Source organism: Gracilinanus agilis, chromosome 4 (assembly GCF_016433145.1).
Source record: "Gracilinanus agilis isolate LMUSP501 chromosome 4, AgileGrace, whole genome shotgun sequence".
NCBI lineage: Eukaryota > Metazoa > Chordata > Mammalia > Didelphimorphia > Didelphidae > Gracilinanus > Gracilinanus agilis.
In genome coordinates, this window is record NC_058133.1 from 404,054,345 (window position 1) to 404,070,562 (window position 16,218).

At 36.2% G+C, this 16,218-nt stretch overlaps 1 protein-coding gene across 2 annotated transcripts in view; it reads left to right on the forward strand.

Moving 5' to 3' along the window:
- PHACTR2 (phosphatase and actin regulator 2) overlaps positions 1-16,218 on the forward strand; it is a 168,661-nt gene that overhangs the window by 102,718 nt on the left and 49,725 nt on the right. For both annotated transcript variants that reach the window (XM_044671585.1, XM_044671586.1), the window contains 3 exons: positions 3,425-3,953; positions 12,933-13,132; positions 14,647-14,803. In XM_044671585.1, coding sequence (XP_044527520.1) covers positions 3,425-3,953; positions 12,933-13,132; positions 14,647-14,803 — 886 coding nt within the window. The remainder of the gene's footprint in view (positions 1-3,424; positions 3,954-12,932; positions 13,133-14,646; positions 14,804-16,218) is intronic.

The following is a 16,218-nucleotide window of genomic DNA, read 5'->3' on the forward strand; positions in this document are numbered from 1 at the left end:
TTCAGCTATTACATTTTGGATATAAACAGTCAAAATGTTTACATTTGGCCATAAGTTGCCAGCGAATATTTTAGTAGAGTATAATGAACTTCATGTTCCCAGTACTTTTCTTGAAATACAGATGTGCAAGGTGAAGCCCATGTCATTCTTCTTCTTTTTTTTTTAAATTCAGTATCTATGTCATCCAGCCTTTAAAGCAAATAACTCTTTAGCCATGAAAATAAAAACACACCATATGCTTCATCATACAATTTATTCCTTAAAGATACTAGAAATGTGTGTAACTATTGGCTTCTTTCATTGGAATGATAAGGGTTTTTTTTTTCTCCATTTCTCATAAATATAATGCCTACACCTAGGAAAATGTTTTGGATCCCTGCATACTGTTTATACAAGTGCATGATCCCTTTTCTTTGTGTTTTTTTTTATCTGTTTGCCTCTATCTTTCTCTGATGCTTCAGTGTTTCCCTGTTTCTCTCCCTTCTGTATCCTTACACACCTCCCCATCTCTATCCCCAGGTTCAATGACAATAATTATACAATAAACTTGATGGGGAAATATCTCAATTTGGCTTGTCCAACAGGCATAGAAATCATTGTATGCTTCCTGGAAGGCTTTCCTTACAGAACCTTCAAGATGTGAAGAAGGTGCTCATAGTTTTGTGTGTATTTCCCAGACTGATTTACCAATCCTGGTGGCAATGTTTGAAGTAAGATGGATGGCCTGCCAACAGGACTTCAAACTCTAGTTTTCTCACTGTCTTTATGAAAACAGTACACAATCCCATTCCATTCCTTTATTTCTTCTATAAAACTTCCCTTTCTCCCATCTCAGAATAAAGAATTTGTTTAAAGAAATTCTTCAGTGTTAATATTGTGGGAGTCATGTTTAAACTACTTAGCCAAAAATTTTAAGTTATTTTGAGATTCTAAATTTGTAGGTATATACTAATTCTGCCATTTACCTTCTACTCTTCTCTACACCCCATTTTCAGAACAGTCTGTGAATAATTAGCAATCTCCCTGCAAAAAGCTGGTGTTTCATGGAAGCAAAAAGACACTTGCTTTCATGAAATTTCCAGCCTTGCTGATAAAGAATAGAGATTTTGAGTTATTCTTAATACCTGACTTCAGAACTTGTTTATAGTTTCAAGATAGCATCCCTGGGGGAATAAGTACTCCAGTCATTTGGGTCCTTGGTATTGAAAATGACATCTGGTCTTTTAATGTGAATAAGCGTGTGGTTATCTCAGGAGTGATAACAGAGATGTCATCTGAAGTTTTATTAAAGCAAACCAATGGACCAACCTCAGGGACTGTCCTCGATTTTTGAAATGTTCTTAATGCAAGCTTTTTTTCAGGTTCTTTAGGTGTTTCACTTGTACCTTCTTCAGTCTTCCTGACAAAATCATTTTTATTTTGGAGGAATGGGAGTTGGGAGTATTGGGTGACCCTCTAGAAAATGTAGTTGAACACGGGCTCCTGCTTTTCAATCAGGCATCTTTGTTTTCTTGTGTACCTAGCTTGAGGCACGAAGAAGGCGACGAGAATTGTTCAGTGTGACATCTTACTTTAATGTAGATTTTATGGGTCTCCAATTTATCTGCTTGGTTCCACCATTAAGCATTGAAGGCAAAAATCTTCCTTAGGTTTTGTATTACTCTCAGAATTGTACAACTTTAGCAGCAGCTAGAGTTTTCCTGAGAGAAGAACTATTTTCTCTTTTTGCTTCATCACTACTTGCTGGGGATTAGTTAGCTAGACCAACATGACTTTCCTATTTCACAGTAAGGAAAGTAAAACACATGTCTTTTTTCATTCCCATTTTACCAATTAGAAATCTCATAATTTGAGCCAGATTGGGATGATCTTGTCTTTATACTGCTTAGAAGGAAAGAGTTTTCTAAGCAAATGAATACTACAAAGATTTTCTAGGGTCATGTTTTATATCCTTAAATTAAAAAATTTTATAGTAAATTGGAAATATCTGGGTAAAAAAAATCAAAATTACCTTCATTTGTGATGCTTTAGAGTTTTATTGCCTTGATAAAATTTTATTTTGGGGGGCAGCATGTAGGTGGTTCAGTGAATTGAGAGAAGGAAGGTCCTGGTTTCAAATTTGGCCTCAGATACTTCCTAGCTTCATGACTCTGGGCAAGTCACTTAACCCTCATTGCCTAACCCTTATTACTCTTCTGCCTTGGAGCAAATATGTAGTATTGATTCAAAACTAGAAGGTAAAGGTTTTTGTTGTTGTTGTTGTTGTTTTGTTTTAATTATGGGAAAACACTTCATAAGTGCTAAAGTATGATGTAAATAAAATATTGATGCTAATTGTACATCAATCTTATTTTATCATTAAAACAACCTCAATCTACTTTTTTTTTAAGATGTAGAAGGGTTGGGGAAAGCATTTCTATGGTATAAATCTGAGAGTAATAAAACATCAATAATATTTTCTATGATCCAATTTTCTCAACAGTTTGCACTGGAGTTCCCCTACAAGGATGTCTGACATGAAATTGTCTCAGGAAAAAAAAATAGGATTTTAGGTTTGCTTTTCATTCTGATAGTTTCCACATTTTTCTGTAGTAATAGCCAACATTTATATAGTGTTCTAGGATTGCTGAGCACTTTTAAAATCCTCACAACAGCTGTAGGAAGTTGGTGTTTAGCCCCATTTTTACAGATGGAGAAAATGAGGCAAACAGAAGTTAAGTGACTTCCTCAGTAGTAAATATCTGAGGAAGGTTTTGAACTCAAGTCTTCCAGTCTAGTACTGTATCCACTGGCCTATACTAATTTAGAACAGGTGAGTTCCTACTAAATGGTGTGGAAAATGCTCACCTATTGAGTCCCTCTGTATACAGGCAAATTCAGATGAGATTCTAATAGATTAATGTTTATCCTCAGGAACAAATACAAGAATGTAAAGTTGCAGCGGAAGAGATTTGTGGAAATGATTTATTGATCATAAGAGTTTTAAGGCACAAATTTATTATTCAAAGAACTGATGGAGTTTTCAATATAGAAAGAAAAGTGCAATTTTTCTAGGAATAGTTCATGGAAATATATTTTGACCTGTGTTGGGAAATAAGACACGCATTCCTAATGTAATTTTAACCATTATTACTTATATTACTAAATAATCTGTTTTGGAAAAGAATAATAATAAAAGCAAGATTTCCTAGAAGGCATGAAAATGGAAGGAAGAATAGTTGCTTCCACAGAAAATATTTCTTTTTTCATATTTAAACCATGACTATAGAAACTCTATTCTGCTTCAGATATGGCTATATGCTTTCCTATATATTCAAAATGCACAGTTTTGCATTTTAAATGAATTTTTCTCAAACATTTCAGGTACTTTAATGGCAAGCTATCTTGAAGAAAAAGTTAATTCAAAATTTCTTTCTTATTTTAGCCAGTTCCTCTCACTTGAAAAAAACAGCTGTGTCCAAGTCATCGTCTTCCCCCTCAACTTCAACCATTTCATCTCGTTCCAAAGCTTCCAAGGAGCCAATTTCCAGCAAAACGGCTGCCGCGGGGACTTCACGGGGCAAGAAGAAAGCAGGGAAACAGTCAACCTCCCGGCCATCTTCCGAGAAAGCTGTTTCTGCCACATCCAACCTCAAGGGAGAACCTTTAGAAACCAGAGTAGAAAATCTGAAGCCTGACACATCTCTCCCCACTTCAGAAGAGCAGAATACAGACATACAGAATAAGTCAGTAGTCCCTCCTCCACCGGTAGCACCACCTCCCCCTCCACCAGCTCCTCCTCTTCCTCTGGAAAACCAATGCATTAATGCCTCTGATATCCCGGCGGTCACCGTTAACGATGGGGCCAGCCTCTCTGTCTCTGCCTTAGACTCGAGTCATCTTAAGCCAGAAGAGGTGACAGACTCTCTTTCCTCAGATACCAGCTTGGCTGTTAACAGAGAAAACACAAAATGGTAGGTTTCTAGCATAAACCCCAGCATCTTTTGTACAACTTAATGCTAAGAAACAGCAGACCAGTTCTGTTTGAATTGAATTGAATCGGATCCAAGAATGTCGTCTAGGTCATGTTAGGAATCTGTGAGATGTGTACACAAGTGATGATAACATCAGTTATGGCAAAGGAGGAACAGAATTGACTGTAACAGGTTATAGTAGTTATTACCACCATCATCGTCATCATTTATATATTGGGCAATATTTATATTGGCATTCTAATGGATCACATACAGAGGGTCTTAATAGTCTTTGTGTCTATGTGACCCTGGGCAAGTCACTTGACCCCCATTGCCCACCCTTACCACTCTTCTACCTAGGAGCCAATACACAGAAGTTAAGGGTTAAAAAAAAAAAGTCTTTGTGTAAGTAAGTTTAAAATTACATGAAAACTTTTGGGACATTCTGCACGCATATAAACATACATAAAAATCATAGAATTTTTAAGTTGGAAAGGACTTTAGAAACCAACTAGTCTAACTCCATCATCTTAATAATGGAGGACACTAAGAGCAAAAGATAGGGAATGACTTGCCCAAGGTCATATGCATAATACTTTATAAAGTACTTTAAATATTATTTTATATATGAGCTTATTTTATCACCCATGGTAGGTAATATAAATACTATGGATCTTGTTTTACATCTAATAATACTGAGATTTAGTAAATTTATATCATGGACCTACTCACACATGCACATAATTTGATGCTATGGTCTGGACTTACTTCCTACCCTGGATATTCTCTTTTACCAAAACTGAAAATTTCTGGTGGCTCAGAACTGGGTCCTTTAGATATCACACATCATGGAGTTTTTTCATTACTGTCCTCATTAGTAGAATTATTCTTTTGGTATTGACACTAAGATTCAGAGCACACACAATCTAGCCACATATGGCAGGACGCCTGATTTTCAGTAACTTCTTGATTCTTTTCCTCTTTTTCTCTGGGTGACAAACTTTCCGGGGATCCATACTTGAAATCCTCTAAGAAATAATAACCCCAAAACAAACAAAATACTGACTTTTATTTTCTTCACTTCTATTTAGGCAAATTGATCTCTAATCACTCTAGACTTCATACCACTGGTTACCTCACCTCCAAGCACAGCAATAATTCTCAAGAGAAGATTCTTCAACCTTTTATTTTCTCCTCCTGACCAGTGGCCAGATAGCCACTGCTGATAACATCAAGCTTTCTTCATATTAGGCACATGATGTCTAGCTCTTCAGGACCTATTCAAGGTTACATACCTAGCCAGAACTAGAAACTATGTCTTCTTATCCCAAATCTACACCACTTATTTTTCTTATCAAGATGATAATACCATGGCAGGAAAAAAACAGCATTTAGAATGTGCTTAAAATAACAAAAATAATTGCAGAAAAGTGGGAAATACTCTTTTTTTTTTACCTCTTTATCTTCAATCCTAGAACTAACTCTAATTATTAGTTCCCAGGCTGAAAAGTGGTAAAGGCTAAGCAATTGGAAACAAGTGACTTGCCTAGGGTCACACAGCTAGGAAGTGCCCAGGACCTCCTGGGAATTACTCTTTTGACATTAAAGAACATTTTTTCAAGTTTCTCAATTGCAGAATAAATGATCATGGGATTATTAGAGAAGTAAGAAAAGCAAATGTTGAATTTGCAAAAGAATATATTCAAGTATACCTGTTGGGCTGGGAGGGAATGGAGCAATATAGCTATGCATGGGGAATAACCTGTCATGGGAAAATGATTCAGGTGTCAGAGCAATCCATTAACTGAATGTCAAATAAATTAAATGCTTTGTTGAGTATGTGGTTAGACTGTATAAACAAGATTGAAGTGAAATTTGGTGACTAAATATTTACAGATTTTGCAGAAGTTTAAATAGAAAAAGATTAATTTAAAGATTTTTGCTAATACTAAAAGGTTATGAGTAGATTTCATTTGGAAACTATGAAATCATTTTCCTTAAATTTCTTTAAGACTAGGATAAAACATATCAATTTTTTAAAACCTTTACCTTCCATCTTAGAATCAATACAATGTATTAGTTTCAAGGCAGAAGAGTGGTAAGAGTTGGGTAATGGGGGTAAAGTGACTCACCCAGGGTCATGCAGCTAAAGAGTGTCTGGTTTCAGATTTGAACTCAGGACCTCTTGTTTCTAGGCTTGATTCACAATGAGCTACCCAGCTGCTCCTAAAACATATTGATTAATTTGGAGAAAAAAAAAACTTGCTATGTACTTACTATGTGTAATAGTGGGCACTATGGAAACTGTTAAGAAGTACAACACAACTTTTGCTCACATGGAGCTCAGTGTCTATTTGAGAACATGGGTCATCTATTTATAAAAGATAATACAAACCAATTAATATTTAATGACCAATCATTTATTAAGACTTACTGGGGATATACAGAGAGAAAAGAAATCATCCCAGTTCTCAAGGAATTTATATTCCATTTGGGGGAAATGTATATGTAAAATGTATGAGCAAAACATGCAAGATAAATTAGTGCAAATGTAAGAGTTCAGAGGAGGGAGGAGATATCAGTATGGACTGTCAGAGACAAAGAAGAATTCAAATTTGGAAGGAGAAAGTGAACATTAAGTAAGATAAATAGAAAAGAGGGGGAAATTCACAATCCAGGTTGCTGAGAGAGGATGCAAGGATGCAGAGGCAAGATCTATGTAAAGACCAAAGTTGGGGGCTTTTAGGGGGCTCTCTGGATAGAGATCCAGGTCTAGAGATGGGGAGGTGGGGTGCTTCTGGGTTCAAATTTGGTTTCAGACACTTCCTAGCTATGTGACCTTGGGCAAGAAACTTCACCCCCATTGCCTAGCCCTTACCACTCTTCTGCCTTAGAACCAAAACACAATATTAATTTTAAGAAACAAGGTAAGGGGTTTGTTTTTTAAAGAACAGTACTGGGAATCCAAAAGGCTTTGGATCTAACTAATTCTTGTTCTGATCATTGGATGGTCAAATCAGTCAAGGCCTTATTCAATAAACTATAGGGTGGCCAGGTGGCACCATGGCTAGAGTGCTGGTCTTGGAGTCAGAAAGACTCATCTGCGTGAGTTCAACTCTTGCCTCAGATACTAACTGTGACCTTGGGCAAGTCACTTAATCCTGTTTGCCTAAGTTTCCTCTTCTGTAAAATGAGCTTAAGAAGGAAGTGGCAAACCACTCCAGTATCTTTGCCAAGAAAAACCCAAATGGGGTCACGAAGGGTCAGACGTGACTGAAAAACAACTTAACAAGTGAACCATTTCTTAACCCCTCAAGGCCTTAGTTTGCTCATCTGTCAGATGCAATTAGATCATCTACAGGGTAACTTACATGTCTAAATTTCAGTGTTTCTAGCAGTATGCAGGCTAGGCTTGTTGGAGAGGAGTATTTGTTTGCGAGGAGTCCTGGGATATAAAGTGAGAAAAATGGTACCATACTGGGGAGGGTCTTGATTGAGTGCCAAGTTAAGGAGTGCATGCTATATCCTATATTTTTCTTAATGATTTATTAAGAAAGGTGACAGAATGATAGGTGAGTCTAATTGAGATTTATTTTGTTTCACTGAGTGGGAGTTGATCACAGAGTATGTAATATGGTGTTCATTTATTTCTCATGGAAACTATATTATAATCAACCCATTTTCAGGGTTTAAAAACCTTTCTGCATTCTTATTGTTGCTGCCTTCATACTCATCTAGAAATATATTTCACAAGGTGATGGGATGATCCGGTACAACCGAAGGAAACTGAGGATCGTTGAGGTGTATTGATTTGCCATAAATCACATACGTGGCAAAAAAACAGAATTGTAATTTGAATTCAGGACTCCAAATCAGTTGATCTGTGAGCATTTACTATGAATGTACTGTGCACTAGGAAATGCTCTAAGCTCTTAGAAACTCACAATCTAATGGGTGAGATAACAAATTTATACAAACAAGCCATCTACAAGATAAAAAGGAAGTAATTAAGAAATGGAAGACATCAGAATTTAGAAGGATTGGGAAAGGCTTCCTGAAGAAAGTTAGATTTTAGCAGGGAGGAAGAAGAACATTCTAAGTAAGAAGGACAATCAGAGAAAATGCCTAGAAAATACCAAGAGATGGTAAGGGATTCTTCATGAAATAGAAAGGAGGCCAGCCAGTGTCTCTAGATCAGAGCACATGCCAGAGGGTAAGGTATAAAAAAACTCAAGTGATAGGAGAAGACTAGATTTTAAAGCATTTAACCATCAAAAAAAATGTATATTTGATCCTGGAGGTAATGGGGACCCCCTGAAGTTTATTGAGTAGTGGGGTGGTTTGGTCAGATTTTCCATTTAGGAAAATCAGCTTGGTGGATGAATGGAGGATTTACTGGATTGGAGAGAGATTTGTGGCAGGCAGACCAACCAGTGGGCTGTTGCAGTTGTCCACGTCTGAGCTGATCAGGCCCCACATCAGGGTGGTACAGCATCAGAGGAAAGGGATGCACTTAAGAGATGCTGCGGACGTGAAATGAATAGACCTCTGCAGCCAATTGGAGATGGGAGATGAGAGATGAGAGCCAGTGAGGAATCTTGGATGATGTCTAGGCTACGAGCATGGGGGAAGGGAAAGAGTGTATTGCTTTTTACGCAACAGGGAAGTTTGGAAGCAGGTGAGAGTTTAGGGTGAAAGGTAATACTTGTATACATCTATGTAATAGAATAGAATTTTAAATCTTAATATATATGTATACAAAGTATACATGTACATATATGAATATAGATCACAAAATTTAGTATCTTATAATATACATCTCAAAATATATATCTCAAAATAAGGAAAGAGGACATTTTAACATTTAACATTGGGAGCTTATTTTTAATAACAGTGATGAGGCATCTCAGTGAGAAATTTCTGAATCCCTATTTTTTGATCAATTGATCTTAGAAGAGTTGCACACACACACACACACACACACACACACACACACACACACCCCTTTCCACATTATGGGAGTTAGAAGAATGCATCCTTATGGTCTAGAAAAATCTGTGTTAAATTTTTTGGTCCTTCAAACCAAGGAAAGAGTCTGAATTTTTTCCTTTTAGAGGTTTACAGGACCTTATTGTAAAAGTTTGGTCATAGGCTATGTAGTTTCTAAACTTTTTCTGTCATCTGCAGTTTCCCTAAAACTCCCAAGAAATTTTCATTTAATTTCTTATGTCATTCTGTAATATGTCAAAACCATAATGTCAAAGGGATGCTTGTGTGTGTATGTCTAAACACACAGTTATGAGTTCCATTTTGGACATAAAGATAATCTACTGGACATCCAATTCATGGAATTGGAAAGACAGTTGGAGATATAGGACTGAATAAGTAGATTTGAGAATCATCAACTTAAACATAATAATTATATTTTACTGTTCTTTCCTCCATTCATCTCTACTTTTTATTCTGTTTTATTCTTAGCAAATTATTAGTTGATCTAGAAAATAAGATAGAAACAACTCTTAGGTTTTCAGATACTAATACTATGATTTGCACATTATCCAGATTAGGGACTGCTAATTTTTTTTATTTTTAGCCTTTGAGGCACCATCATCAGAGGGTGTGCCAGTGAAGAAGAAATGGATAGGAATCAAGAATGAACAATAATGGTACTGATATAGCGAAGTTGTGAATGAGGAAGCAAGTTCTGCTAATGCATGGACACCTTCTCTGTGCTTTATAGCTTTAGAGAATTGCCTAGAACATTGGGAAGTTCCAGTGTTACACTGTCAGTATCAGCAGGACTTGACCTGGTCTCTGATTTTAAGGCCAGCTCTCTACCACTATACTACCCTACCTCCTTTCATAATTTGATACGTTCTCTGAGCATCATTTCATTTTGTCATATTTGGCTTTTCTGATAAGAAATTAGGAAAAATGCATCAAAATTAAAAATTCATTCCTATTTATACTTAAAAGGAACATGAAAAATGTAAAGATTTTATCATACCTCTGGGTTCTTTCATTTTTGCTGCTTTTCCCTTCCATTAGTATTGATAGTGGGATTAAATTTTACCAAAGTATAAACTTAGCCAGAGAAAGAAAGGAAATATGATATAAACAATCATAGAGATTCCAAATAATTAAGACAGAGTTTGAAGTTTGAGAAATTACACTATATACTTCTTACTTAAGCATACTTAAAAATAGCAACTTGACAATGTTAACACTCTATCAGAAGTATCTAATATTCCCTGTGGAGTTTGTAGGATAATGGGTTTACAGCTCCCTTCCACTCTGGGAGAATGTATCTCAGAGTCTAGGTTCTTCGACTCTAAGCACATTTGTATTTCTCGTGTTCCAAAGACTATGCGCAAAGGTACTTATATTCTTTTAACGTAGTATTTAAGGAAGGCTGTACTAGTAGAGGAGCAGAAGGCAACAAGGATGACAACACTGTTCTTCAGCTGAAATATTTGAAGGATTATTTCTCAGAAGATGGTGTCCATCTGTTCCCTATCCCTTCTGAGGTTGCAATAGAAATAGAGCTTAGCTCTTATATTAGAAATGTAGGCTCATGGTAGCAAAGAATTTTCTCCTTGTGAAGGTTACTGTCATGGAATGCTAGATTTTAAAAATAAAATTGCCATGCTAGAGCTTTATTTCAAAGGTTTGGTTTAGATTTGGTCTTTGCAAAATCAGTGTTCCCTTCTAGTGAGTATACTAATGTCAGTCTCAGACTTAAGTCATTTAGCTTCTCTGGACACTGGTGTCGTTATCTATAAAATAAGAAAATTGAACTATTGTTGTCCAGTTGTTTCAGTTGCATCTGACTTTCTGTGACCCAATTTGGAGTTGTTGTTTTATTGGCAAAGATACCAGAATGGTTTGCCGTTTCCTTTTCCAGCTCATTTAAAAAAAAAAAATCCTTACCTTCCATTTTAGAATCAAAATTGAATATTGGTTCCAAGGCAGAAGAGAGGTAAGGGCTAGGCAAGAGGGGTTAAGTGACTTGCTTAGGGTCACATAACCACGAAGTATCAGAAGCCAAATTTGAACCCTGGACCTCCTGTCTCTTGGCCTGGCTCATGATCCAGTGAGCCCCCTAACTGTTCCCTCTAGCTCATCTTATAGATGAGAAACTGAGGTAAACAGGATGAAGTGACTTGCCCAAGTTCATACAGCTGATAAATGTTGGACTAGAGGATCCATAAAGTTTCTTCCAGCTCTAATACAGTATTCTGAGTCTCAGAATTTAGTTGCTACAACACTTACAAAACTTAATAGTTCTGCAAATCTATTTGTTATATTCTGCGGGCAAGGCCTTGTCTGGTTCTTGTAGCTGCCTTAATTCTGAGGTGCTAATATTCAGGAATGGTAGGTTTGTTCCATAAATATCTTCAAACTTTAAATATTTTATGTGTCACTTGTAATTGTAAATTAAAACCAATTTGTTTGCTTGAAAACTTACTGATATTTTACTTCCAACTATAAGTATACTTGATCATTTCCAAGGCACTGACTCACAAAACTGAGTTTATAGACCATAAGCAAAGTTGTGGTGGCTATTAAATACCCTGAAGTATAATAGAAAAGCCTGGCAGAGTTAGGAAACCTTCCCAGTTCTGCCAATTATGCTTTGCCTTTGGCAAATCATTTAATTTCTTTAAGACTTAATGTTATCTATAAATAGAAAATAATAATACCTGCCTACATCGGAGAGTTTTGAATACTTAAAAAAAACCAGATAAATTCCAAAGAGTTTTTATTATGGTTCAGATTATGAATGATGAGGAAAAGTTTGCTCTCAAACACCCAAAAAAGGAGTGGATACTATAGCAGTGTGGCATATAAGGAGGAATACTAAGTAAAATAAAATATATGAGAAATGTAAAAAATAACAATAATAAGAAGGAACACTAGTTTTAGAGTCAGAGGACCTGAGTTTAAATCCTGGTCTAGCTGCTAATAGAGGTGATCTTGAGAAGATTCCAAAGTTTCTGTTTTCTTTTCTTTCTTTTTTTTTTTTTAAACCCTTACTTTCCATCTTGAAGTCAATACAGTGTATTGGCTCCAAGACAGAAGAATGGTAAGGGTAGGCAATGGGGATCAAGTGACTTGCCCAGGGTCACACAGCTGGGAAGTGGCTGAGGCCAGATTTGAACCTAGGACCTGCCGTCTCTAGGCCTGGCTCTCAATCCACTGAGCTACCCAGCTGCCCACTGTTTCTGTTTTCTGAAAAAGGAAACAAATAGTGATTGCCAAGATTCTTCAATCTTTCACTGTATCTTCCTATGAGATGTTAAAATGTAAAAATTTTAGAGACCTGGAATTCAACCAACAAGGACATTTTATTAACATATCTTTTACTTTATTCAGGGCTCTGGCTATAAACAATTTTAGCATAACCATAGTATTAGGTGGAGTCTAAGGGCCTTTCCACCTCTGACATTCTGTAGATTTTGAAGAATCTGAGACTTGGAAGGCTAAAAAGTTTTTCTATGGTCCTTGGTAGAAGTAAACTTAGGAACCAAGGTATAGTAAATCTCATTTGTTTAATTTTTTTTAAATCACACTGATAGTTTTTTTGGGGATTAAATTTCTTCAAAATTTAATTTTAATTTCTATAATTTATGTTTATCACATTTACATAATCACAGAATGCTAGAGCTAGGAGGGACCTTAGAGATCGTCTGATGTAGCTCATTCCCCTTTAGAAATAAGAACATCCAGGAAGTGACTTCCTTGACAAAGATAATCTAGGGCCTTCCCCCCCCTCCACACTTCTACAAAGTATGTTTGCATTAACCTGCACAAGCCCTCTGCTATGACTCAGGTTCTAATGGTGTCCATATGGGCATGTTCTCATAACATTAGCATCTTGCCCTGAAACTTGTGGAGGGAAAGAAATGTGGAAGCTGTGATCTGATGTGGGATGGTATCATTCATGTTATAGCAAGTGTTTTTGTGCCTTTTGAACAGTTTGACAACCAAAGAAGAGCTGATGAAGGATGCGCCACGGCTAATGATTCCTGTTTTGTTGGGAGAGTCTTCTGAATCTCTCAGCAGCACAGAGATTGAGGTTCAAAGAGAGAGCCAAGCTAATGATTCTGATTCAGATGGACCTATTCTGTACACTGATGATGATGATGACGACGATGATGAAGATGATAATAGTGAAAGTAAGAGTTTCTTTTTGAAAACATATTTTTATTGACATCCCTTTGTTTTTATATCATGTAAATATTCCTTCTGTATCCGTCTCCTTTGCTCTTCTCTGAAAACTATCCCTCATGACGAAGAACTTTTAAGGAAGAAGAAAGAGAAAAATATATGGCCAAACTGATCAATTCACTGAAAGAATCTGAGAATATATGCAGTATTTCTCACTGTTGGACCCTTATTTGTTGAGAGTGTTTCCAAAAACAAGAGATAGTTCAACAGGGAACAGACAATTTGATATATTTTCCTTTCCCCCTTCTCAAATGAAAGACATTTATTTTTGCTGGTTTCATTTTTCTCTCAGATCTTCAAGGGGGTCGCTCTCTCAGAAAAGAGAGATTGTAGTTCTCCCCTCAGTCATATACATCTATGTTTGTAATAAAGACTAAATGCTTTCTATCTGGAGCCCTTTTCATTGTGATCCAAGATCATTGTCATGCTTTTCATCCCTGAACAAAAGGCTTCCATGTGGTTTACTTTTTAGTTTGTTTTGATCGCTAAAGATTTCATCCCCCCTTTACCCTAGAATTAAAAAAGCAGACTTAAGCGGAAACTTTCTATATTGAATGAATTTTGGAGGTTATAAAATAGTATTAATTAAGAGATAAAAATGCCTACATGATAAGGCAATCACAAATAGCCATTTGTATAAAGCAGGTAAAAATGTATGCCTTAAAAAGAATGATGGTGACTGATTTGATTTGTTTTGTTAGCACTATGGTTCATGGAGGAAAAGATCAAACATCTGAAGAGACTGTTATATTTTTTTTAACATTTTAAAAAGCTAGGATGTGGAGTCATTCAGTCTATTGTTATGGGACAAAATTCATATCGAGCTTCAAAGTATAATAAAAAAAATTTTTCCAAAGCTAAATATTGAATAGCTGGTTAGCAGATTTCTTCCAGTTTGTTGTGAGCAAAACCCAGCACTATTATTTTCCCAACTGGAATTGTCATCTTTTAAGGTAATACTTTTCAGGTAGTAAGGGCTGCTGGGTCAGTTCAGGGTCATTCAGGGTATATAGTGATGTAGATGAAAGAAACCCACTTTTAGGTTTAGTAACTTTGTTGGCATTTTCTGAAGAAAAAAGAGAGCAAGAAGGAAATGCGCTTTTAAAGGGTACAGGTGGGTACATTTAATTTTTAAGATTTCAGAAGAGAAGACAGACAAAGCTTAAGACTTTTAAAGCACTCAAACAGCAGAATAAACTTCAAAATGTTTTCATGATGATGAGATAATTCTTGACATTTTTATTCCCTATGTGCCCTAACATATTTTTGAAAATTCTTTACGAAGTTCTCCAACTTTATTCAAGACAAACTAGCTTGTGAATACAACTCTGATGCTACTTAAAACTGATGTAGGAAGGGGTCCGATCTTTGAGTATATTAAAAGCCCTTCCTGAGTATTTGTAACGTAAGTACAGATGGTTGGAAGTCTTTTTCTCTTTATTTGTTCCTTCCCAATCCACAGGCGCTTTGGCAAGTAAAATACGTCGCCGGGATACTCTTGCCATCAAACTTGGCAACAGACCGTCTAAGAAAGAATTGGAAGACAAAAATATCTTGCAGAGAACCTCTGAAGAGGAGAGACAGGAAATTCGACAACAGATAGGAACAAAGCTTGTCAGGTAACTTTTGAAGTCTTAGTGGAATGCTGATTATTTTAACCAATTAAAGCACCTCTATCTCACTGGGTGCCCCACTTCAAACAATCAAAGCCTCACTTAATTCAGCAATCATTCTAATTCCTTTTATTGAAGAAATGAAGAATTCTAAATGGATTTTTTAACCCCTAACTTTCTGTCTTAGAATCAATACTATGTATAATAGTTCTAAGGGAGAAGAGGAGGCAGTGGGGGTTAAGTGACTTGCCCATGGTCATATGGCTAAGAAGTATTTGAGTCCATATTTGAAGGAAGACCTGAGACCTGACTCTCTGTCCACTGAGTCACCTAACTGCTCCTTGAAATTCGTAAAGTTTTAAAGCATCTTACATGCTATTTTATGTTTGAGGTTGGTTATTTTTGGGAAAAGGCCACTTACAGAACATTATTGCATTTTGATAATGTCATTCAATATTTTATACATCATTAAACTGTGGTGCCATCCAGAGGCTCAACAATGAGTAGTATAAAAGCTTGGTGATGTCAGGACTCTTATGTCCTAGATCTAGTCTAAGTCCAGTAACTATATGTGGCTTATCTAAATTCCCCTAATAATTTCAAATGTAAGGAATTATGTCTTGCCTTCCCCAAACCAAAGAAAGCATTGTGTCATGTTACTGCCATTGGTACTGAATGATATATGAGCTCCTATGGAATGAGGCTTTCTCTCTGTCTCTGTCTCTCTCTGTCTCTGTGTCTGTCTGTCTGTCTCTCTCTGTGTCTCTATCTGTCTCTGTCTGTCTCCCTCTCTCTCTCTACATACATACATACACACACACACACACACACACACACACACACACACACACACACACATGCAGAGATATATATGGTTCCAAGAATGTGATCTTTTAAGTGAGTCTCAATTCTTCATTGTAGATATCAACCCCAGACTCTGGATGAAGAAAGGGAAATTGCAGCCATTTAAATCTATTACACCAGCTTTCCTAACCTTATTAAGATTTCCTAATAGTAAATATACACTTGGTTCAAATCTCCAAGTATGTAAAAACAAAATAAAATTTACTAATGCAATTAAAAATACTTATACAATCAAAATGTATATGAAATATATAAAATAAAATATAGCTAAAATAAAAAATATGTATGTATATATAAATACATAAATATATTCTAATGTACTATGCAACCCAGTGGTGGTGATTTTATTAACCCAGTAATTCTTATTTCCCGATATCATTTATAAGCCCTGAAAAATCTTCTGGGCCCTGTACTCTTTCAGTAAAAGCATATTATAAACAGATGAAAGGTAATCTTCTAAAGTTTGTGTGAGAAAAGTTTGGGAGGTAAAGAGGGATTCATTTCCTTACACAGAACTTTTTGTGATGGTCAAGTAGAGGTGAGGGTTGCACAACCCA